This window comes from Scyliorhinus torazame, chromosome 26, assembly GCF_047496885.1.
Source record: "Scyliorhinus torazame isolate Kashiwa2021f chromosome 26, sScyTor2.1, whole genome shotgun sequence".
In the NCBI taxonomy this organism is placed as follows: Eukaryota; Metazoa; Chordata; class Chondrichthyes; order Carcharhiniformes; family Scyliorhinidae; genus Scyliorhinus; species Scyliorhinus torazame.
Genome location: NC_092732.1, coordinates 42,122,022 through 42,146,290, shown reverse-complemented (window position 1 = coordinate 42,146,290; position 24,269 = coordinate 42,122,022). Strand labels below are relative to the sequence as shown.

The window sequence follows — 24,269 nt, the reverse complement described above, 5'->3', positions numbered from 1 at the left end:
ACTCCCTCAGTACTGACCCTCTGACAGTGCGGCACTCCCTCAGTACTGACCCTCTGACAGTGCGGCACTCCCTCAGTACTGACCCTCTGACAGTGCGGCACTCACTCAGTACTGACTCTCTGACAGTGCGGCGCTCCCTCAGTACTGACCCTCTGACAGTGCGGCGCTCCCTCAGTACTGACCCTCTGACAGTGCGGCGCTCCCTCAGTACTGACCCTCTGACAGTGCGGCACTCCCTCGGTACCGACCCTCTGACAGTGCAGCACTCCCTCAGTACTGACCCTCTGACAGTGCGGCGCTCCCTCAGTACTGACCCTCTGACAGTGCGGCGCTCCCTCAGTACTGACCCTCTGACAGTGCGGCACTCCCTCAGTACTGACCCTCTGACAGTGCGGCACTCCCTCAGTACTGACCCTCTGACAGTGCGGCACTCCCTCAGTACTGACCCTCTGACAGTGCGGCACTCCCTCAGTACTGACCCTCTGACAGTGCGGCACTCCCTCAGTACTGACCCTCTGACAGTGCGGCACTCCCTCAGTACTGACCCTCTGACAGTGCGGCACTCCCTCAGTACTGACTCTCTGACAGTGCGGCGCTCCCTCAGTACTGACCCTCTGACAGTGCGGCACTCCCTCAGTACTGACCCTCTGACAGTGCGGCACTCCCTCAGTACTGACCCTCTGACAGTGCGGCGCTCCCTCAGTACTGACCCTCTGACAGTGCGGCGCTCCCTCAGTACTGACCCTCTGACAGTGCGGCGCTCCCTCAGTACTGACCCTCTGACAGTGCGGCACTCCCTCAGTACTGACCCTCTGACAGTGCGGCACTCCCTCAGTACTGACCCTCTGACAGTGCGGCGCTCCCTCAGTACTGACCCTCTGACAGTGCGGCACTCCCTCAGTACTGACCCTCTGACAGTGCGGCGCTCCCTCAGTACTGACCCTCTGACAGTGCGGCACTCCCTCAGTACTGACCCTCTGACAGTGCGGCACTCCCTCAGTACTGAGCCTCTGACAGTGCGGCACTCCCTCAGTACTGACCCTCTGACAGTGCGGCACTCCCTCAGTACTGACCCTCTGACAGTGCGGCACTCCCTCAGTACTGACTCTCTGACAGTGCGGCACTCCCTCAGTACTGACCCTCTGACAGTGCGGCGATCCCTCAGTACTGACCCTCTGACAGTGCGGCGCTCCCTCAGTACTGACCCTCTGACAGTGCGGCACTCCCTCAGTACTGACCCTCTGACAGTGCGGCGCTCCCTCAGTACTGACCCTCTGACAGTGCGGCACTCAGTACTGACCCTCTGACAGTGCGGCACTCCCTCAGTACTGACCCTCTGACAGGGCACTCCCTCAGTACTGACCCTCTGACAGTGCGGCACTCCCTCAGTACTGACCCTCTGACAGTGCGGCACTCCCTCAGTACTGACCCTCTGACAGTGCGGCGTTCCCTCAGTACTGACTCTCTGACAGTGCGGCACTCCCTCAGTACTGACCCTCTGACAGTGCGGCACTCCCTCAGTACTGACCCTCTGACAGTGCGGCGCTCCCTCAGTACTGACCCTCTGACAGTGCGGCGCTCCCTCAGTACTGACCCTCTGACAGTGCGGCACTCCCTCAGTACTGACCCTCTGACAGTGCGGCGCTCCCTCAGTACTGACCCTCTGACAGTGCGGCACTCCCTCAGTACTGACACTCTGACAGTGCGGCACTCCCTCAGTACTGACCCTCCCACAGTGCGGCACTCCCTCAGTACTGACGCTCTGACAGTGCGGCACTCCCTCAGTACTGACCCTCTGACAGTGCAGCACTCCCTCAGTACTGACCCTCTGACAGTGCGGCGCTCCCTCAGTACTGACCCTCTGACAGTGCGGCGCTCCCTCAGTACTGACCCTCTGACAGTGCCGCACTCCCTCAGTACTGACCCTCTGACAGTGCGGCACTCCCTCAGTACTGACCCTCTGACAGTGCGGCACTCACTCAGTACTGACTCTCTGACAGTGCGGCACTCCCTCAGTACTGACCCTCTGACAGTGCGGCACTCACTCAGTCCTGACCCTCTGACAGTGCGGCACACTCTCAGTACTGACCCTCCCACAGTGCGACGCTCCCTCAGTACTGACCCTCTGACAGTGCGGCACTCCCTCAGTACTGACCCTCTGACAGTGCAGCACTCCCTCAATACTGACCCTCTGACAGTGTGGCACTCCCTCAGTACTGACCCTCTGACAGTGCGGCACTCCCTCAGTACTGACCCTCTGACAGTGCGGCACTCCCTCAGTACTGACCCTCTGACAGTGCGGCACTCCCTCAGTACTGACCCTCTGACAGTGCAGCACTCCCTCAGTACTGACCCTCTGACAGTGCGGCACTCCCTCAGTACTGACCCTCTGACAGTGCGGCACACTCTCAGTACTGACCCTCCCACAGTGCGACGCTCCCTCAGTACTGACCCTCTGACAGTGCGGCACTCCCTCAGTACTGACCCTCTGACAGTGCAGCACTCCCTCAATACTGACCCTCTGACAGTGTGGCACTCCCTCAGTACTGACCCTCTGACAGTGCGGCACTCCCTCAGTACTGACCCTCTGACAGTGTGGCGCTCCCTCAGTACTGACTCTCTGACAGTGCGGCACTCCCTCAGTACTGACCCTCTGACAGTGCGGCACTCCCTCAGTACTGACCCTCTGACAGTGCGGCACTCCCTCAGTACTGACCCTCTGACAGTGCGGCACTCCCTCAGTACTGACCCTCTGACAGTGCAGCACTCCCTCAGTACTGACCCTCTGACAGTGCGGCACACTCTCAGTACTGACCCTCTGACAGTGCAGAGCTCCCTCAGTACTGACCCTCTGACAGTGCGGCACTCCCTCAGTACTGACCCTCTGACAGTGCGGCACTCCCTCAGTACTGACCCTCTGACAGTGCAGCACTCCCTCAGTACTGACCCTCTGACAGTGCGGCACTCCCTCAGTACTGACTCTCTGACAGTGCGGCACTCCCTCAGTACTGACCCCCTGACAGTGCGACACTCCCTCAGTACTGACCCTCTGACAGTGCAGCACTCCCTCAGTACTGACCCTCTGACAGTGCAGCGCTCCCTCAGTACTGACCCTCTGACAGTGCAGCACTCCCTCAATATTGACCCTCTGACAGTGCGGCACTCCCTCAGTACTGACCCTCTGACAGTGCAGCACTCCCTCAGTACTGACCCTCTGACAGTGCGGCACACTCTCAGTACTGACCCTCCCACAGTGCGGCACTCCCTCAGTACTGACCCTCTGACAGTGCGGCACTCCCTCAGTACTGACCCTCTGACAGTGCGGCACTCCCTCAGTACTGACCCTCCCACAGTGCGACGCTCCCTCAGTACTGACCCTCTGACAGTGCGGCACTCCCTCAGTACTGACCCTCTGACAGTGCAGCACTCCCTCAATACTGACCCTCTGACAGTGTGGCACTCCCTCAGTACTGACCCTCTGACAGTGCGGCACTCCCTCAGTACTGACCCTCTGACAGTGCGGCACTCCCTCAGTACTGACCCTCTGACAGTGCGGCACTCCCTCAGTACTGACCCTCTGACAGTGCAGCACTCCCTCAGTACTGACCCTCTGACAGTGCGGCACACTCTCAGTACTGACCCTCCCACAGTGCGACGCTCCCTCAGTACTGACCCTCTGACAGTGCGGCACTCCCTCAGTACTGACCCTCTGACAGTGCAGCACTCCCTCAATACTGACCCTCTGACAGTGTGGCACTCCCTCAGTACTGACCCTCTGACAGTGCGGCACTCCCTCAGTACTGACCCTCTGACAGTGCGGCGCTCCCTCAGTACTGACTCTCTGACAGTGCGGCACTCCCTCAGTACTGACCCTCTGACAGTGCAGCACTCCCTCAATACTGACCCTCTGACAGTGTGGCACTCCCTCAGTACTGACCCTCTGACAGTGCGGCACTCCCTCAGTACTGACCCTCTGACAGTGCGGCACTCCCTCAGTACTGACCCTCTGACAGTGCGGCACTCCCTCAGTACTGACCCTCTGACAGTGCGGCGCTCCCTCAGTACTGACCCTCTGACAGTGCGGCACTCCCTCAGTCCTGACCCTCTGACAGTGCGGCACTCCCTCAGTACTGACCCTCTGACAGTGCGGCACTCCCTCAGTACTGACCCTCTGACAGTGCGGCACTCCCTCAGTACTGACCCTCTGACAGTGCGGCACTCCCTCAGTACTGACCCTCTGACAGTGCGGCACTCCCTCAGTACTGACCCTCTGACAGTGCGGCACTCCCTCAGTACTGACCCTCTGACAGTGCGGCACTCCCTCAGTACTGACCCTCTGACAGTGCGGCACTCCCTCAGTACTGACCCTCTGACAGTGCGGCGCTCCCTCAGTACTGACTCTCTGACAGTGCGGCACTCCCTCAGTACTGACCCTCTGACAGTGCGGCGCTCCCTCAGTACTGACTCTCTGACAGTGCGGCACTCCCTCAGTACTGACCCTCTGACAGTGCGGCACTCCCTCAGTACTGACCCTCTGACAGTGCGGCGCTCCCTCAGTACTGACCCTCTGACAGTGCGGCACTCCCTCAGTACTGACCCTCTGACAGTGCGGCGCTCCCTCAGTACTGACACTCTGACAGTGCGGCGCTCCCTCAGTACTGACCCTCTGACAGTGCGGCACTCCCTCAGTACTGACCCTCTGACAGTGCGGCGCTCCCTCAGTACTGACCCTCTGACAGTGCGGCGCTCCCTCAGTACTGACCCTCTGACAGTGCGGCGCTCCCTCAGTACTGACCCTCTGACAGTGCGGCACTCCCTCGGTACCGACCCTCTGACAGTGCAGCACTCCCTCAGTACTGACCCTCTGACAGTGCGGCGCTCCCTCAGTACTGACCCTCTGACAGTGTGGCACTCCCTCAGTACTGACCCTCTGACAGTGCGGCGCTCCCTCAGTACTGACCCTCTGACAGTGCGGCACTCAGTACTGACCCTCTGACAGTGCGGCACTCCCTCAGTACTGACCCTCTGACAGTGCAGCACTCCCTCGGTACTGACCCTCTGACAGTGCAGCACTCCCTCAGTACTGAGCCTCTAACAGGGCAGCACTCCCTCAGTACTGACCCTCTGACAGTGCAGCACTCCCTCAGTACTGACCCTCTGACAGTGCGGCACACTCTCAGTACTGACCCTCCCACAGTGCGACGCTCCCTCAGTACTGACCCTCTGACAGTGCGGCACTCCCTCAGTACTGACCCTATGACAGTGCAGCACTCCCTCAATACTGACCCTCTGACAGTGTGGCACTCCCTCAGTACTGACCCTCTGACAGTGCGGCACTCCCTCAGTACTGACCCTCTGACAGTGCGGCACTCCCTCAGTACTGACCCTCTGACAGTGCGGCACTCCCTCAGTACTGACCCTCTGACAGTGCAGCACTCCCTCAGTACTGACCCTCTGACAGTGCGGCACTCTCAGTACTGACCCTCCCACAGTGCGACGCTCCCTCAGTACTGACCCTCTGACAGTGCGGCACTCCCTCAGTACTGACCCTCTGACAGTGCAGCACTCCCTCAATACTGACCCTCTGACAGTGAGGCACTCCCTCAGTACTGACCCTCTGACAGTGCGGCACTCCCTCAGTACTGACCCTCTGACAGTGCGGCGCTCCCTCAGTACTGACCCTCTGACAGTTCGGCACTCCCTCAGTACTGACCCTCTGACAGTGCGGCACTCCCTCAGTACTGACCCTCTGACAGTGCGGCACTCCCTCAGTACTGACCCTCTGACAGTGCAGCACTCCCTCAGTACTGACCCTCTGACAGTGCGGCACTCCCTCAGTACTGACTCTCTGACAGTGCGGCACTCCCTCAGTACTGACCCTCTGACAGTGCGACACTCCCTCAGTACTGACCCTCTGACAGTGGAGCACTCCCTCAGTACTGACCCTCTGACAGTGCAGCGCTCCCTCAGTACTGACCCTCTGACAGTGCAGCACTCCCTCAATATTGACCCTCTGACAGTGCGGCACTCCCTCAGTACTGACCCTCTGACAGTGCAGCACTCCCTCAGTACTGACCCTCTGACAGTGCGGCACTCCCTCAGTACTGACCCTCTGACAGTGCAGCGCTCCCTCAGTACTGACCCTCTGACAGTGCAGCACTCCCTCAATATTGACCCTCTGACAGTGCGGCACTCCCTCAGTACTGACCCTCCCACAGTGCGACGCTCCCTCAGTACTGACCCTCTGACAGTGCGGCACTCCCTCAGTACTGACCCTCTGACAGTGCAGCACTCCCTCAATACTGACCCTCTGACAGTGCGGCACTGCCTCAGTACTGACCCTCTGACAGTGCGGCACTCCCTCAGTACTGACCCTCTGACAGTGCGGCACTCCCTCAGTACTGACCCTCTGACAGTGCGGCACTCCCTCAGTACTGACCCTCTGACAGTGCAGCACTCCCTCAGTACTGACCCTCTGACAGTGCGGCACACTCTCAGTACTGACCCTCCCACAGTGCGACGCTCCCTCAGTACTGACCCTCTGACAGTGCGGCACTCCCTCAGTACTGACCCTCTGACAGTGCAGCACTCCCTCAATACTGACCCTCTGACAGTGTGGCACTCCCTCAGTACTGACCCTCTGACAGTGCGGCACTCCCTCAGTACTGACCCTCTGACAGTGCGCCGCTCCCTCAGTACTGACTCTCTGAGAGTGCGGCACTCCCTCAGTACTGACCCTCTGACAGTGCAGCACTCCCTCAATACTGACCCTCTGACAGTGCGGCACTCCCTCAGTACTGACCCTCTGACAGTGCGGCACTCCCTCAGTACTGACCCTCTGACAGTGCGGCACTCCCTCAGTACTGACCCTCTGACAGTGCGGCACTCCCTCAGTACTGACCCTCTGACAGTGCGGCACTCCCTCAGTACTGACCCTCTGACAGTGCGGCACTCCCTCAGTACTGACCCTCTGACAGTGCGGCACTCCCTCAGTACTGACCCTCTGACAGTGCGGCACTCCCTCAGTACTGACCCTCTGACAGTGCGGCACTCCCTCAGTACTGACCCTCTGACAGTGCGGCACTCCCTCAGTACTGACCCTCTGACAGTGCGGCACTCCCTCAGTACTGACCCTCTGACAGTGCGGCACTCCCTCAGTACTGACCCTCTGACAGTGCGGCACTCCCTCAGTACTGACCCTCTGACAGTGCGGCGCTCCCTCAGTACTGACTCTCTGACAGTGCGGCGCTCCCTCAGTACTGACTCTCTGACAGTGCGGCACTCCCTCAGTACTGATCCTCTGACAGTGCGGCGCTCCCTCAGTACTGACCCTCTGACAGTGCGGCACTCCCTCAGTACTGACCCTCTGACAGTGCGGCACTCCCTCAGTACTGACCCTCTGACAGTGCGGCACTCCCTCAGTACTGACCCTCTGACAGTGCGGCACTCACTCAGTACTGACTCTCTGACAGTGCGGCGCTCCCTCAGTACTGACACTCTGACAGTGCGGCGCTCCCTCAGTACTGACCCTCTGACAGTGCGGCGCTCCCTCAGTACTGACCCTCTGACAGTGCGGCACTCCCTCAGTACTGACCCTCTGACAGTGCGGCACTCCCTCAGTACTGACCCTCTGACAGTGCGGCACTCCCTCAGTACTGACCCTCTGACAGTGCGGCACTCCCTCAGTACTGACTCTCTGACAGTGCGGCGCTCCCTCAGTACTGACCCTCTGACAGTGCGGCACTCCCTCAGTACTGACCCTCTGACAGTGCGGCACTCCCTCAGTACTGACCCTCTGACAGTGCGGCACTCCCTCAGTACTGACCCTCTGACAGTGCGGCGCTCCCTCAGTACTGACCCTCTGACAGTGCGGCGCTCCCTCAGTACTGACCCTCTGACAGTGCGGCACTCCCTCAGTACTGACCCTCTGACAGTGCGGCACTCCCTCAGTACTGACCCTCTGACAGTGAGGCGCTCCCTCAGTACTGACCCTCTGACAGTGCGGCACTCCCTCAGTACTGACCCTCTGACAGTGCGGCGCTCCCTCAGTACTGACCCTCTGACAGTGCGGCACTCCCTCAGTACTGACCCTCTGACAGTGCGGCACTCCCTCAGTACTGAGCCTCTGACAGTGCGGCACTCCCTCAGTACTGACCCTCTGACAGTGCGGCACTCCCTCAGTACTGACTCTCTGACAGTGCGGCACTCCCTCAGTACTGACCCTCTGACAGTGCGGCGATCCCTCAGTACTGACCCTCTGACAGTGCGGCGCTCCCTCAGTACTGACCCTCTGACAGTGCGGCACTCCCTCAGTACTGACCCTCTGACAGTGCGGCGCTCCCTCAGTACTGACCCTCTGACAGTGCGGCACTCAGTACTGACCCTCTGACAGTGCGGCACTCCCTCAGTACTGACCCTCTGACAGTGCACTCCCTCAGTACTGACCCTCTGACAGTGCGGCACTCCCTCAGTACTGACCCTCTGACAGTGCGGCACTCCCTCAGTACTGACCCTCTGACAGTGCGGCGCTCCCTCAGTACTGACTCTCTGACAGTGCGGCACTCCCTCAGTACTGACCCTCTGACAGTGCGGCACTCCCTCAGTACTGACCCTCTGACAGTGCGGCGCTCCCTCAGTACTGACCCTCTGACAGTGCGGCGCTCCCTCAGTACTGACCCTCTGACAGTGCGGCACTCCCTCAGTACTGACCCTCTGACAGTGCGGCGCTCCCTCAGTACTGACCCTCTGACAGTGCGGCACTCCCTCAGTACTGACCCTCTGACAGTGCGGCACTCCCTCAGTACTGACCCTCCCACAGTGCGGCACTCCCTCAGTACTGACGCTCTGACAGTGCGGCACTCCCTCAGTACTGACCCTCTGACAGTGCAGCACTCCCTCAGTACTGACCCTCTGACAGTGCGGCGCTCCCTCAGTACTGACCCTCTGACAGTGCGGCGCTCCCTCAGTACTGACCCTCTGACAGTGCCGCACTCCCTCAGTACTGACCCTCTGACAGTGCGGCACTCCCTCAGTACTGACCCTCTGACAGTGCGGCACTCACTCAGTACTGACTCTCTGACAGTGCGGCACTCCCTCAGTACTGACCCTCTGACAGTGCGGCACTCACTCAGTACTGACCCTCTGACAGTGCGGCACACTCTCAGTACTGACCCTCCCACAGTGCGACGCTCCCTCAGTACTGACCCTCTGACAGTGCGGCACTCCCTCAGTACTGACCCTCTGACAGTGCAGCACTCCCTCAATACTGACCCTCTGACACTGTGGCACTCCCTCAGTACTGACCCTCTGACAGTGCGGCACTCCCTCAGTACTGACCCTCTGACAGTGCGGCACTCCCTCAGTACTGACCCTCTGACAGTGCGGCACTCCCTCAGTACTGACCCTCTGACAGTGCAGCACTCCCTCAGTACTGACCCTCTGACAGTGCGGCACTCCCTCAGTACTGACCCTCTGACAGTGCGGCACACTCTCAGTACTGACCCTCCCACAGTGCGACGCTCCCTCAGTACTGACCCTCTGACAGTGCGGCACTCCCTCAGTACTGACCCTCTGACAGTGCAGCACTCCCTCAATACTGACCCTCTGACAGTGTGGCACTCCCTCAGTACTGACCCTCTGACAGTGTGGCACTCCCTCAGTACTGACCCTCTGACAGTGTGGCGCTCCCTCAGTACTGACTCTCTGACAGTGCGGCACTCCCTCAGTACTGACCCTCTGACAGTGCGGCACTCCCTCAGTACTGACCCTCTGACAGTGCGGCACTCCCTCAGTACTGACCCTCTGACAGTGCAGCACTCCCTCAGTACTGACCCTCTGACAGTGCGGCACACTCTCAGTACTGACCCTCTGACAGTGCAGAGCTCCCTCAGTACTGACCCTCTGACAGTGCGGCACTCCCTCAGTACTGACCCTCTGACAGTGCGGCACTCCCTCAGTACTGACCCTCTGACAGTGCAGCACTCCCTCAGTACTGACCCTCTGACAGTGCGGCACTCCCTCAGTACTGACTCTCTGACAGTGCGGCACTCCCTCAGTACTGACCCTCTGACAGTGCGACACTCCCTCAGTACTGACCCTCTGACAGTGCAGCACTCCCTCAGTACTGACCCTCTGACAGTGCAGCGCTCCCTCAGTACTGACCCTCTGACAGTGCAGCACTCCCTCAATATTGACCCTCTGACAGTGCGGCACTCCCTCAGTACTGACCCTCTGACAGTGCAGCACTCCCTCAGTACTGACCCTCTGACAGTGCGGCACACTCTCAGTACTGACCCTCCCACAGTGCGGCACTCCCTCAGTACTGACCCTCTGACAGTGCGGCACTCCCTCAGTACTGACCCTCTGACAGTGCGGCACTCCCTCAGTACTGACCCTCCCACAGTGCGACGCTCCCTCAGTACTGACCCTCTGACAGTGCGGCACTCCCTCAGTACTGACCCTCTGACAGTGCAGCACTCCCTCAATACTGACCCTCTGACAGTGTGGCACTCCCTCAGTACTGACCCTCTGACAGTGCGGCACTCCCTCAGTACTGACCCTCTGACAGTGCGGCACTCCCTCAGTACTGACCCTCTGACAGTGCGGCACTCCCTCAGTACTGACCCTCTGACAGTGCAGCACTCCCTCAGTACTGACCCTCTGACAGTGCGGCACACTCTCAGTACTGACCCTCCCACAGTGCGACGCTCCCTCAGTACTGACCCTCTGACAGTGCGGCACTCCCTCAGTACTGACCCTCTGACAGTGCAGCACTCCCTCAATACTGACCCTCTGACAGTGTGGCACTCCCTCAGTACTGACCCTCTGACAGTGCGGCACTCCCTCAGTACTGACCCTCTGACAGTGCAGCGCTCCCTCAGTACTGACTCTCTGACAGTGCGGCACTCCCTCAGTCCTGACCCTCTGACAGTGCGGCACTCCCTCAGTCCTGACCCTCTGACAGTGCAGCACTCCCTCAATACTGACCCTCTGACAGTGTGGCACTCCCTCAGTACTGACCCTCTGACAGTGCGGCACTCCCTCAGTACTGACCCTCTGACAGTGCGGCACTCCCTCAGTACTGACCCTCTGACAGTGCGGCACTCCCTCAGTACTGACCCTCTGACAGTGCGGCGCTCCCTCAGTACTGACCCTCTGACAGTGCGGCACTCCCTCAGTCCTGACCCTCTGACAGTGCGGCACTCCCTCAGTACTGACCCTCTGACAGTGCGGCACTCCCTCAGTACTGACCCTCTGGCAGTGCGGCACTCCCTCAGTACTGACCCTCTGACAGTGCGGCACTCCCTCAGTACTGACCCTCTGACAGTGCGGCACTCCCTCAGTACTGACCCTCTGACAGTGCGGCACTCCCTCAGTACTGACCCTCTGACAGTGCGGCACTCCCTCAGTACTGACCCTCTGACAGTGCGGCACTCCCTCAGTACTGACCCTCTGACAGTGCGGCGCTCCCTCAGTACTGACTCTCTGACAGTGCGGCACTCCCTCAGTACTGACCCTCTGACAGTGCGGCGCTCCCTCAGTACTGACTCTCTGACAGTGCGGCACTCCCTCAGTACTGACCCTCTGACAGTGCGGCACTCCCTCAGTACTGACCCTCTGACAGTGCGGCGCTCCCTCAGTACTGACACTCTGACAGTGCGGCGCTCCCTCAGTACTGACCCTCTGACAGTGCGGCGCTCCCTCAGTACTGACCCTCTGACAGTGCGGCACTCCCTCAGTACTGACCCTCTGACAGTGCGGCACTCCCTCAGTACTGACCCTCTGACAGTGCGGCGCTCCCTCAGTACTGACCCTCTGACAGTGCGGCACTCCCTCAGTACTGACCCTCTGACAGTGCGGCGCTCCCTCAGTACTGACACTCTGACAGTGCGGCGCTCCCTCAGTACTGACCCTCTGACAGTGCGGCACTCCCTCAGTACTGACCCTCTGACAGTGCGGCGCTCCCTCAGTACTGACCCTCTGACAGTGCGGCGCTCCCTCAGTACTGACCCTCTGACAGTGCGGCGCTCCCTCAGTACTGACCCTCTGACAGTGCGGCACTCCCTCGGTACCGACCCTCTGACAGTGCAGCACTCCCTCAGTACTGACCCTCTGACAGTGCGGCGCTCCCTCAGTACTGACCCTCTGACAGTGTGGCACTCCCTCAGTACTGACCCTCTGACAGTGCGGCGCTCCCTCAGTACTGACCCTCTGACAGTGCGGCACTCAGTACTGACCCTCTGACAGTGCGGCACTCCCTCAGTACTGACCCTCTGACAGTGCAGCACTCCCTCGGTACTGACCCTCTGACAGTGCAGCACTCCCTCAGTACTGAGCCTCTAACAGGGCAGCACTCCCTCAGTACTGACCCTCTGACAGTGCAGCACTCCCTCAGTACTGACCCTCTGACAGTGCGGCACACTCTCAGTACTGACCCTCCCACAGTGCGACGCTCCCTCAGTACTGACCCTCTGACAGTGCGGCACTCCCTCAGTACTGACCCTATGACAGTGCAGCACTCCCTCAATACTGACCCTCTGACAGTGTGGCACTCCCTCAGTACTGACCCTCTGACAGTGCGGCACTCCCTCAGTACTGACCCTCTGACAGTGCGGCACTCCCTCAGTACTGACCCTCTGACAGTGCGGCACTCCCTCAGTACTGACCCTCTGACAGTGCAGCACTCCCTCAGTACTGACCCTCTGACAGTGCGGCACTCTCAGTACTGACCCTCCCACAGTGCGACGCTCCCTCAGTACTGACCCTCTGACAGTGCGGCACTCCCTCAGTACTGACCCTCTGACAGTGCAGCACTCCCTCAATACTGACCCTCTGACAGTGAGGCACTCCCTCAGTACTGACCCTCTGACAGTGCGGCACTCCCTCAGTACTGACCCTCTGACAGTGCGGCGCTCCCTCAGTACTGACCCTCTGACAGTTCGGCACTCCCTCAGTACTGACCCTCTGACAGTGCGGCACTCCCTCAGTACTGACCCTCTGACAGTGCGGCACTCCCTCAGTACTGACCCTCTGACAGTGCAGCACTCCCTCAGTACTGACCCTCTGACAGTGCGGCACTCCCTCAGTACTGACTCTCTGACAGTGCGGCACTCCCTCAGTACTGACCCTCTGACAGTGCGACACTCCCTCAGTCCTGACCCTCTGACAGTGCGGCACTCCCTCAGTACTGACTCTCTGACAGTGCGGCACTCCCTCAGTACTGACCCTCTGACAGTGCAGCGCTCCCTCAGTACTGACCCTCTGACAGTGCAGCACTCCCTCAATATTGACCCTCTGACAGTGCGGCACTCCCTCAGTACTGACCCTCTGACAGTGCAGCACTCCCTCAGTACTGACCCTCTGACAGTGCGGCACTCCCTCAGTACTGACCCTCTGACAGTGCAGCGCTCCCTCAGTACTGACCCTCTGACAGTGCAGCACTCCCTCAATATTGACCCTCTGACAGTGCGGCACTCCCTCAGTACTGACCCTCCCACAGTGCGACGCTCCCTCAGTACTGACCCTCTGACAGTGCGGCACTCCCTCAGTACTGACCCTCTGACAGTGCAGCACTCCCTCAATACTGACCCTCTGACAGTGCGGCACTGCCTCAGTACTGACCCTCTGACAGTGCGGCACTCCCTCAGTACTGACCCTCTGACAGTGCGGCACTCCCTCAGTACTGACCCTCTGACAGTGCGGCACTCCCTCAGTACTGACCCTCTGACAGTGCAGCACTCCCTCAGTACTGACCCTCTGACAGTGCGGCACACTCTCAGTACTGACCCTCCCACAGTGCGACGCTCCCTCAGTACTGACCCTCTGACAGTGCGGCACTCCCTCAGTACTGACCCTCTGACAGTGCAGCACTCCCTCAATACTGACCCTCTGACAGTGTGGCACTCCCTCAGTACTGACCCTCTGACAGTGCGGCACTCCCTCAGTACTGACCCTCTGACAGTGCGCCGCTCCCTCAGTACTGACTCTCTGAGAGTGCGGCACTCCCTCAGTACTGACCCTCTGACAGTGCAGCACTCCCTCAATACTGACCCTCTGACAGTGCGGCACTCCCTCAGTACTGACCCTCTGACAGTGCGGCACTCCCTCAGTACTGACCCTCTGACAGTGCGGCACTCCCTCAGTACTGACCCTCTGACAGTGCGGCACTCCCTCAGTACTGACCCTCTGACAGTGCGGCACTCCCTCAGTACTGACCCTCTGACAGTGCGGCACTCCCTCAGTACTGACCCTCTGACAGTGCGGCACTCCCTCAGTACTGACCCTCTGACAGTGCGGCACTCCCTCAGTACTGACCCTCTGACAGTGCGGCACTCCCTCAGTACTGACCCTCTGACAGTGCGGCACTCCCTCAGTACTGACCCTCTGACAGTGCGGCACTCCCTCAGTACTGACCCTCTGACAGTGCGGCACTCCCTCAGTACTGACCCTCTGACAGTGCGGCACTCCCTCAGTACTGACCCTCTGACAGTGCGGCGCTCCCTCAGTACTGACTCTCTGACAGTGCGGCGCTCCCTCAGTACTGACTCTCTGACAGTGCGGCACTCCCTCAGTACTGATCCTCTGACAGTGCGGCGCTCCCTCAGTACTGACCCTCTGACAGTGCGGCACTCCCTCAGTACTGACCCTCTGACAGTGCGGCACTCCCTCAGTACTGACCCTCTGACAGTGCGGCACTCCCTCAGTACTGACCCTCTGACAGTGCGGCACTCACTCAGTACTGACTCTCTGACAGTGCGGCGCTCCCTCAGTACTGACACTCTGACAGTGCGGCGCTCCCTCAGTACTGACCCTCTGACAGTGCGGCGCTCCCTCAGTACTGACCCTCTGACAGTGCGGCGCTCCCTCAGTACTGACCCTCTGACAGTGCGGCGCTCCCTCAGTACTGACCCTCTGACAGTGCGGCACTCCCTCAGTACTGACCCTCTGACAGTGCGGCACTCCCTCAGTACTGACCCTCTGACAGTGCGGCACTCCCTCAGTACTGACCCTCTGACAGTGCGGCACTCCCTCAGTACTGACCCTCTGACAGTGCAGCACTCCCTCAGTACTGACCCTCTGACAGTGCGGCACTCTCAGTACTGACCCTCCCACAGTGCGACGCTCCCTCAGTACTGACCCTCTGACAGTGCGGCACTCCCTCAGTACTGACCCTCTGACAGTGCAGCACTCCCTCAATACTGACCCTCTGACAGTGAGGCACTCCCTCAGTACTGACCCTCTGACAGTGCGGCACTCCCTCAGTACTGACCCTCTGACAGTGCGGCGCTCCCTCAGTACTGACCCTCTGACAGTGCGGCACTCCCTCAGTACTGACCCTCTGACAGTGCGGCACTCCCTCAGTACTGACCCTCTGACAGTGCGGCACTCCCTCAGTACTGACCCTCTGACAGTGCAGCACTCCCTCAGTACTGACCCTCTGACAGTGCGGCACTCCCTGAGTACTGACTCTCTGACAGTGCGGCACTCCCTCAGTACTGACTCTCTGACAGTGCGGCACTCCCTCAGTACTGACCCTCTGACAGTGCGACACTCCCTCAGTACTGACCCTCTGACAGTGGAGCACTCCCTCAGTACTGACCCTCTGACAGTGCAGCGCTCCCTCAATATTGACCCTCTGACAGTGCGGCACTCCCTCAGTACTGACCCTCTGACAGTGCAGCACTCCCTCAGTACTGACCCTCTGACAGTGCGGCACTCCCTCAGTACTGACCCTCTGACAGTGCAGCGCTCCCTCAGTACTGACCCTCTGACAGTGCAGCACTCCCTCAATATTGACCCTCTGACAGTGCGGCACTCCCTCAGTACTGACCCTCCCACAGTGCGACGCTCCCTCAGTACTGACCCTCTGACAGTGCGGCACTCCCTCAGTACTGACCCTCTGACAGTGCAGCACTCCCTCAATACTGACCCTCTGACAGTGCGGCACTGCCTCAGTACTGACCCTCTGACAGTGCGGCACTCCCTCAGTACTGACCCTCTGACAGTGCGGCACTCCCTCAGTACTGACCCTCTGACAGTGCGGCACTCCCTCAGTACTGACCCTCTGACAGTGGAGCACTCCCTCAGTACTGACCCTCTGACAGTGCAGCGCTCCCTCAATATTGACCCTCTGACAGTGCGGCACTCCCTCAGTACTGACCCTCTGACAGTGCAGCACTCCCTCAGTACTGACCCTCTGACAGTGCGGCACTCCCTCAGTACTGACCCTCTGACAGTGCAGCGCTCCCTCAGTACTGACCCTCTGACAGTGCAGCACTCCCTCAATATTGACCCTCTGACAGTGCGGCACTCCCTCAGTACTGACCCTCCCACAGTGCGACGCTCCCTCAGTACTGACCCTCTGACAGTGCGGCACTCCCTCAGTACTGACCCTCTGACAGTGCAGCACTCCCTCAATACTGACCCTCTGACAGTGCGGCACTGCCTCAGTACTGACCCTCTGACAGTGCGGCACTCCCTCAGTACTGACCCTCTGACAGTGCGGCACTCCCTCAGTACTGACCCTCTGACAGTGCGGCACTCCCTCAGTACTGACCCTCTGACAGTGCGGCACTCCCTCAGTACTGACCCTCTGACAGTGCGGCACACTCTCAGTACTGACCCTCCCACAGTGCGACGCTCCCTCAGTACTGACCCTCTGACAGTGCGGCACTCCCTCAGTACTGACCCTCTGACAGTGCAGCACTCCCTCAATACTGACCCTCTGACAGTGTGGCACTCCCTCAGTACTGACCCTCTGACAGTGCGGCACTCCCTCAGTACTGACCCTCTGACAGTGCGCCGCTCCCTCAGTACTGACTCTCTGAGAGTGCGGCACTCCCTCAGTACTGACCCTCTGACAGTGCAGCACTCCCTCAATACTGACCCTCTGACAGTGCGGCACTCCCTCAGTACTGACCCTCTGACAGTGCGGCACTCCCTCAGTACTGACCCTCTGACAGTACGGCACTCCCTCAGTACTGACCCTCTGACAGTGCGGCACTCCCTCAGTACTGACCCTCTGACAGTGCGGCACTCCCTCAGTACTGACCCTCTGACAGTGCGGCACTCCCTCAGTACTGACCCTCTGACAGTGCGGCACTCCCTCAGTACTGACCCTCTGACAGTGCGGCACTCCCTCAGTACTGACCCTCTGACAGTGCGGCACTCCCTCAGTACTGACCCTCTGACAGTGCGGCACTCCCTCAGTACTGACCCTCTGACAGTGCGGCACTCCCTCAGTACTGACCCTCTGACAGTGCGGCGCTCCCTCAGTACTGACTCTCTGACAGTGCGGCGCTCCCTCAGTACTGACTCTCTGACAGTGCGGCGCTCCCTCAGTACTGACCCTCTGACAGTGCGGCGCTCCCTCAGTACTGACCCTCTGACAGTGCGGCACTCCCTCAGTACTGACCCTCTGACAGTGCGGCACTCCCTCAGTACTGACCCTCTGACAGTGCGGCACTCCCTCAGTACTGACCCTCTGACAGTGCGGCACTCACTCAGTACTGACTCTCTGACAGTGCGGCGCTCCCTCAGTACTGACACTCTGACAGTGCGGCGCTCCCTCAGTACTGACCCTCTGACAGTGCGGCGCTCCCTCAGTACTGACCCTCTGACAGTGCGGCGCTCCCTCAGTACTGACCCTCTGACAGTGCGGCGCTCCCTCAGTACTGACCCTCTGACAGTGCGGCACTCCCTCAGTACTGACCCTCTGACAGTGCGGCGCTCCCTCAGTACTGACCCTCTGACAGTGCGGCACTCCCTCGGTACCGACCCTCTGACAGTGCAGCACTCCCTCAGTACTGACCCTCTGACAGTGCGGCGCTCCCTCAGTACCGACCCTCTGACAGTGCAGCACTCCCTCAGTACTGACCCTCTGACAGTGCGGCGCTCCCTCAGTACTGACCCTCTGACAGTGCGGCGCTCCCTCAGTACTGACCCTCTGACAGTGCGGCGCTCCCTCAGTACTGACCCTCTGACAGTGCGGCACTCCCTCAGTACTGACCCTCTGACAGTGCGGCACTCCCTCAGTACTGACCCTCTGACAGTGCGGCACTCCCTCAGTACTGACCCTCTGACAGTGCGGCACTCCCTCAGTACTGACCCTCTGACAGTGCGGCGCTCCCTCAGTACTGACCCTCTGACAGTGCGGCACTCCCTCAGTACTGATCCTCTGACAGTGCGGCGCTCCCTCAGTACTGACCCTCTGACAGTGCGGCACTCCCTCAGTACTGACCCTCTGACAGTGCGGCACTCACTCAGTACTGACTCTCTGACAGTGCGGCGCTCCCTCAGTACTGACACTCTGACAGTGCGGCGCTCCCTCAGTACTGACCCTCTGACAGTGCGGCGCTCCCTCAGTACTGACCCTCTGACAGTGCGGCGCTCCCTCAGTACTGACCCTCTGACAGTGCGGCGCTCCCTCAGTACTGACCCTCTGACAGTGCGGCACTCCCTCGGTACCGACCCTCTGACAGTGCAGCACTCCCTCAGTACCGACCCTCTGACAGTGCGGCGCTCCCTCAGTACTGACCCTCTGACAGTGCGGCGCTCCCTCAGTACCGACCCTCTGACAGTGCGGCACTCCCTCAGTACTGACCCTCTGACAGTGCGGCACTCCCTCAGTACTGACCCTCTGACAGTGCGGCACTCCCTCAGTACTGACCCTCTGACAGTGCGGCACTCCCTCAGTACTGACCCTCTGACAGTGCGGCACTCCCTCAGTACTGACCCTCTGACAGTGCGGCACTCCCTCAGTACTGACTCTCTGACAGTGCGGCGCTCCCTCAGTACTGACCCTCTGACAGTGCGGCACTCCCTCAGTACTGACCCTCTGACAGTGCGGCACTCCCTCAGTACTGACCCTCTGACAGTGCGGCACTCCCTCAGTACTGACCCTCTGACAGTGCGGCGCTCCCTCAGTACTGACCCTCTGACAGTGCGGCGCTCCCTCAGTACTGACCCTCTGACAGTGCGGCACTCCCTCAGTACTGACCCTCTGACAGTGCGGCACTCCCTCAGTACTGACCCTCTGACAGTGCGGCGCTCCCTCAGTACTGACCCTCTGACAGTGCGGCACTCCCTCAGTACTGACCCTCTGACAGTGCGGCGCTCCCTCAGTACTGACCCTCTGACAGTGCGGCCCTCCCTCAGTACTGACCCTCTGACAGTGCGGCACTCCCTCAGTACTGAGCCTCTGACAGTGCGGCACTCCCTCAGTACTGACCCTCTGACAGTGCGGCACTCCCTCAGTACTGACCCTCTGACAGTGCGGCACTCCCTCAGTACTGACTCTCTGACAGTGCGGCGATCCCTCAGTACTGACCCTCTGACAGTGCGGCGATCCCTCAGTACTGACCCTCTGACAGTGCGGCGCTCCCTCAGTACTGACCCTCTGACAGTGCGGCACTCCCTCAGTACTGACCCTCTGACAGTGCGGCGCTCCCTCAGTACTGACCCTCTGACAGTGCGGCACTCAGTACTGACCCTCTGACAGTGCGGCACTCCCTCAGTACTGACCCTCTGACAGTGCACTCCCTCAGTACTGACCCTCTGACAGTGCGGCACTCCCTCAGTACTGACCCTCTGACAGTGCGGCACTCCCTCAGTACTGACCCTCTGACAGTGCGGCGCTCCCTCAGTACTGACTCTCTGACAGTGCGGCACTCCCTCAGTACTGACCCTCTGACAGTGCGGCACTCCCTCAGTACTGACCCTCTGACAGTGCGGCGCTCCCTCAGTACTGACCCTCTGACAGTGCGGCGCTCCCTCAGTACTGACCCTCTGACAGTGCGGCACTCCCTCAGTACTGACCCTCTGACAGTGCGGCACTCCCTCAGTACTGACCCTCCCACAGTGCGGCACTCCCTCAGTACTGACGCTCTGACAGTGCGGCACTCCCTCAGTACTGACCCTCTGACAGTGCAGCACTCCCTCAGTACTGACCCTCTGACAGTGCGGCGCTCCCTCAGTACTGACCCTCTGACAGTGCGGCGCTCCCTCAGTACTGACCCTCTGACAGTGCCGCACTCCCTCAGTACTGACCCTCTGACAGTGCGGCACTCCCTCAGTACTGACCCTCTGACAGTGCGGCACTCACTCAGTACTGACTCTCTGACAGTGCGGCACTCCCTCAGTACTGACCCTCTGACAGTGCGGCACTCCCTCAGTACTGACCCTCTGACAGTGCAGCTCTCCCTCAGTACTGACCCTCTGACAGTGCGGCACTCCCTCAGTACTGACCCTCTGACAGTGCGGCGCTCCCTCAGTACTGACCCTCTGACAGTGCGGCACTCCCTCAGTACTGACCCTCTGACAGTGCGGAGCTCCCTCAGTACTGACCCTCTGACAGTGCGGCACTCCCTCAGTACTGACCCTCTGACAGTGCGGCGCTCCCTCAGTACTGACCCTCTGACAGTGCGGCACTCCCTCAGTACTGACCCTCTGACAGTGCGGCACTCCCTCAGTACTGACCCTCTGACAGTGCCGCACTCCCTCAGTACTGACCCTCTGACAGTGCGGAGCTCCCTCAGTACTGACCCTCTGCAGCCCGTCAGGGAGAGAAGAATTTAAAATCAGACGCAGCATGTCTGTCTGAGTGTTCCACAGTATCTTGGTGCTTTCTTGATTTTTTTGAGCCTAGTTGAAATATTTGTTCTGTTCCCAGAACCCTCTGCTTTGTACGAGATCAAGATGTCGGCTTTCAACCTGTACGGAGATGGGAACGCCACGAGGCGGTACGTGTCTCTGAAAGACAGCATTGAGATGCCAGGTATGTGTGAGGGTACACAGCTCCCTCACCCCCCCCCTGTCATTATGGGTATGTGTGAGGGTACACAGCTCCCTAACCCCCCCTCCCTGTCATTATGGGTATGTGTGAGTGTACACGCAGCTCCCTAACCCCCCCTGTCATTATGGGTATGTGTGAGGGTACACAGCTCCCTAACCCCCCCCCCCTGTCATTTTGGGTATGTGTGAGGGTACACAGCTCCCTAACCCCCCCCCCCCCTGTCATTATGGGTATGTGTGAGTGTACACGGAGCTCCCTAACCCCCCCCCCCTGTCATTATGGGTATGTGTGAGGGTACACGGAGCTCCCTTACCCCACCCCCCCCCCCTGTCATTATGGGTATGTGTGAAGGTACACGGAGCTCCCTAACCCCCCCCCCCTGTCATTATGGGTATGTGTGAGTGTACACACAGCTCCCTAACCCCCCCCCCTGTCATTATGGGTATGTGTGAGTGTACACGGAGCTCCCTAACCCCCCCCCTGTCATTATGGGTATGTGTGAGTGTACACGGAGCTCCCTAACCCCCCCCCCCCTGTCATTATGGGTATGCGTGAGTGTACACGGAGCTCCCTAACCCCCCCCCCTGTCATTATGGGTATGTGTGAGTGTACACGGAGCTCCCTAACCCCCCCCCCCTGTCATTATGGGTATGTGTGAGTGTACACGCAGCTCCCTAACCCCCTCCCCGTCATTATGGGTATGTGTGAGTGTACACGCAGCTCCCTAACCCCCTCCCCCTGTCATTATGGGTATGTGTGAGGGTACACACAGCTCCCTAACCCCCCCCCCCCTGTCATTATGGGTATGTGTGAGTGTACACGCAGCTCCCGAACCCCCCCCTGTCATTATGGGTATGTGTGAGTGTACACGCAGCTCCCTAACCCCCCCCTGTCATTATGGGTATGTGTGAGTGTACACGCAGCTCCCTAACCCCCCCCCCTGTCATTATGGGTATGTGTGAGTGTACACACAGCTCCCTAACCCCCCCCCTGTCATTATGGGTATGTGTGAGTGTACACGCAGCTCCCGAACCCCCCCCCTGTCATTATGGGTATGTGTGAGTGTACACGCAGCTCCCTAACCCCCTCCCCCTGTCATTATGGGTATGTGTGAGTGTACACACAGCTCCCTAACCCCCTCCCCCTGTCATTATGGGTATGTGTGAGTGTACACGCAGATCCCTAACCCCCCCCCCCTGTCGTTATGGGTATGTGTGAGTGTACACACAGCTCCCTAACCCCCCCCCCGTCACTATGGGTATGTGTGAGGGTACACAGGTCCCTAACCCCCCCCCCCCCCCCCCCCCGTCACTATGGGTATGTGTGAGTGTACACACAGCTCCCTAACCCCCCCCCCCCCCCCGTCACTATGGGTATGTGTGAGGGTACACAGGTCCCTAACCCCCCCCCCCCGTCACTATGGGTATGTGTGAGTGTACACGGAGCTCCCTAACCCCCCCCCCCTGTCATTATGGGTATGTGTGAGTGTACACACAGCTCCCTAACCCCCCCCCTGTCATTATGGGTATGTGTGAGTGTACACACAGCTCCCTCACCCCCCCCCCCTGTCATTATGGGTATGTGTGAGGGTACACAGCTCCCTAACCCCCTCCCCCTGTCATTATGGGTATGTGTGAGTGTACACACAGCTCCCTAACCCCCCCCCCCCTGTCATTATGGGTATGTGTGAGTGTACACACAGCTCCCTAACCCCCCCCCCCCTCTGTCACTATGGGTATGTGTGAGGGTACACAGCTCCCTAACCCCCCCCCTGTCATTATGGGTATGTGTGAGGGTACACAGCTCCCTAACCCCCTCCCCCTGTCATTATGGGTATGTGTGAGTGTACACACAGCTCCCTAACCCCCCCCCCCCCTGTCATTATGGGTATGTGTGAGTGTACACACAGCTCCCTAACCCCCCCCCCCTCTGTCACTATGGGTATGTGTGAGTGTACACGGAGCTCCCTCACCCCCCCTGTCATTATGGGTATGTGTGAGTGTACACGGAACTCCCTAACCCCCCCCCTGTCATTATGGGTATGTGTGAGTGTACACGGAGCTCCCTAACCCCCCCCCTGTCACTATGGGTATGTGTGAGTGTACACGGAGCTCCCTAACCCCCCCCCCCGTCATTATGGGTATGTGTGAGTGTACACACAGCTCCCTAACCCCCTCCCCCTGTCATTATGGGTATGTGTGAGTGTACACGCAGCTCCCTAACCCCCCCCCCCCCCTGTCGTTATGGGTATGTGTGAGTGTACACACAGCTCCCTAACCCCCCCCCTGTCATTATGGGTATGTGTGAGTGTACACACAGCTCCCTCACCCCCCCCCCCTGTCATTATGGGTATGTGTGAGGGTACAGAGCTCCCTAACCCCCTCCCCCTGTCATTATGGGTATGTGTGAGTGTACACACAGCTCCCTAACCCCCCCCCCCGTCACTATGGGTATGTGTGAGGGTACACAGGTCCCTAACCCCCCCCCCCCCGTCACTATGGGTATGTGTGAGTGTACACACAGCTCCCTAACCCCCCCCCCCGTCACTATGGGTATGTGTGAGGGTACACTGGTCCCTAACCCCCCCCCCGTCACTATGGGTATGTGTGAGTGTACACGGAGCTCCCTAACCCCCCCCTGTCATTATGGGTATGTGTGAGTGTACACACAGCTCCCTAACCCCCCCCCCTGTCATTATGGGTATGTGTGAGTGTACACACAGCTCCCTCACCCCCCCCCCCCCTGTCATTATGGGTATGTGTGAGGGTACACAGCTCCCTAACCCCCTCCCCCTGTCATTATGGGTATATGTGAGTGTACACGGAGCTCCCTCACCCCCCCCCCCCTCTGTCACTATGGGTATGTGTGAGTGTACACGGAGCTCCCTCACCCCCCCTGTCATTATGGGTATGTGTGAGTGTACACGGAGCTCCCTAACCCCCCCCCTGTCACTATGGGTATGTGTGAGTGTACACGGAGCTCCCTAACCCCCCCCCCCCCCGTCACTATGGGTATGTGTGAGTGTACACACAGCTCCCTGACCCCCCCCCCCCGTCACTATGGGTATGTGTGAGGGTACACAGGTCCCGAACCCCCCCCCCCCCGTCATTATGGGTATGTGTGAGGGTACACAGCTCCCTAACCCCCCCCCCCCCGTCACTATGGGTATGTGTGAGGGTACACAGCTCCCTGACCAGCCACCCCACCCGTCTCTGTTCACAGCTCCGCAAGATCCCACCTGTGACTGTAAGAAGTCGGCAGAAAGTCCGCTGACTGGGATCGTGGTCGGTATCCACATTGGAATGGCCTGCATCATCTTCTGTGTCCTCTTCCTCCTGCTCGGATACCGCCGAAGGTAACACGGGATAGAGGGAGAGGGGCGGGGCAGAGGGGGAGGAATAGGTAGGGGGGCAGAGGAAGAGGATAGCGAGAGGGGGGGGGGGGGATAGAGGGAGGAACGGAGGAGGGATATGGGGGG

General features: G+C 59.8%; 1 protein-coding gene across 1 annotated transcript in view; it reads left to right on the top strand.

The window, feature by feature from the left end:
• Positions 1-24,269, top strand: part of LOC140403010 (immunoglobulin superfamily DCC subclass member 3) — a 127,047-nt gene that overhangs the window by 97,178 nt on the left and 5,600 nt on the right. The window contains 2 exon segments of the mRNA XM_072490666.1: positions 20,669-20,773; positions 24,014-24,146. Coding sequence (XP_072346767.1) covers positions 20,669-20,773; positions 24,014-24,146 — 238 coding nt within the window.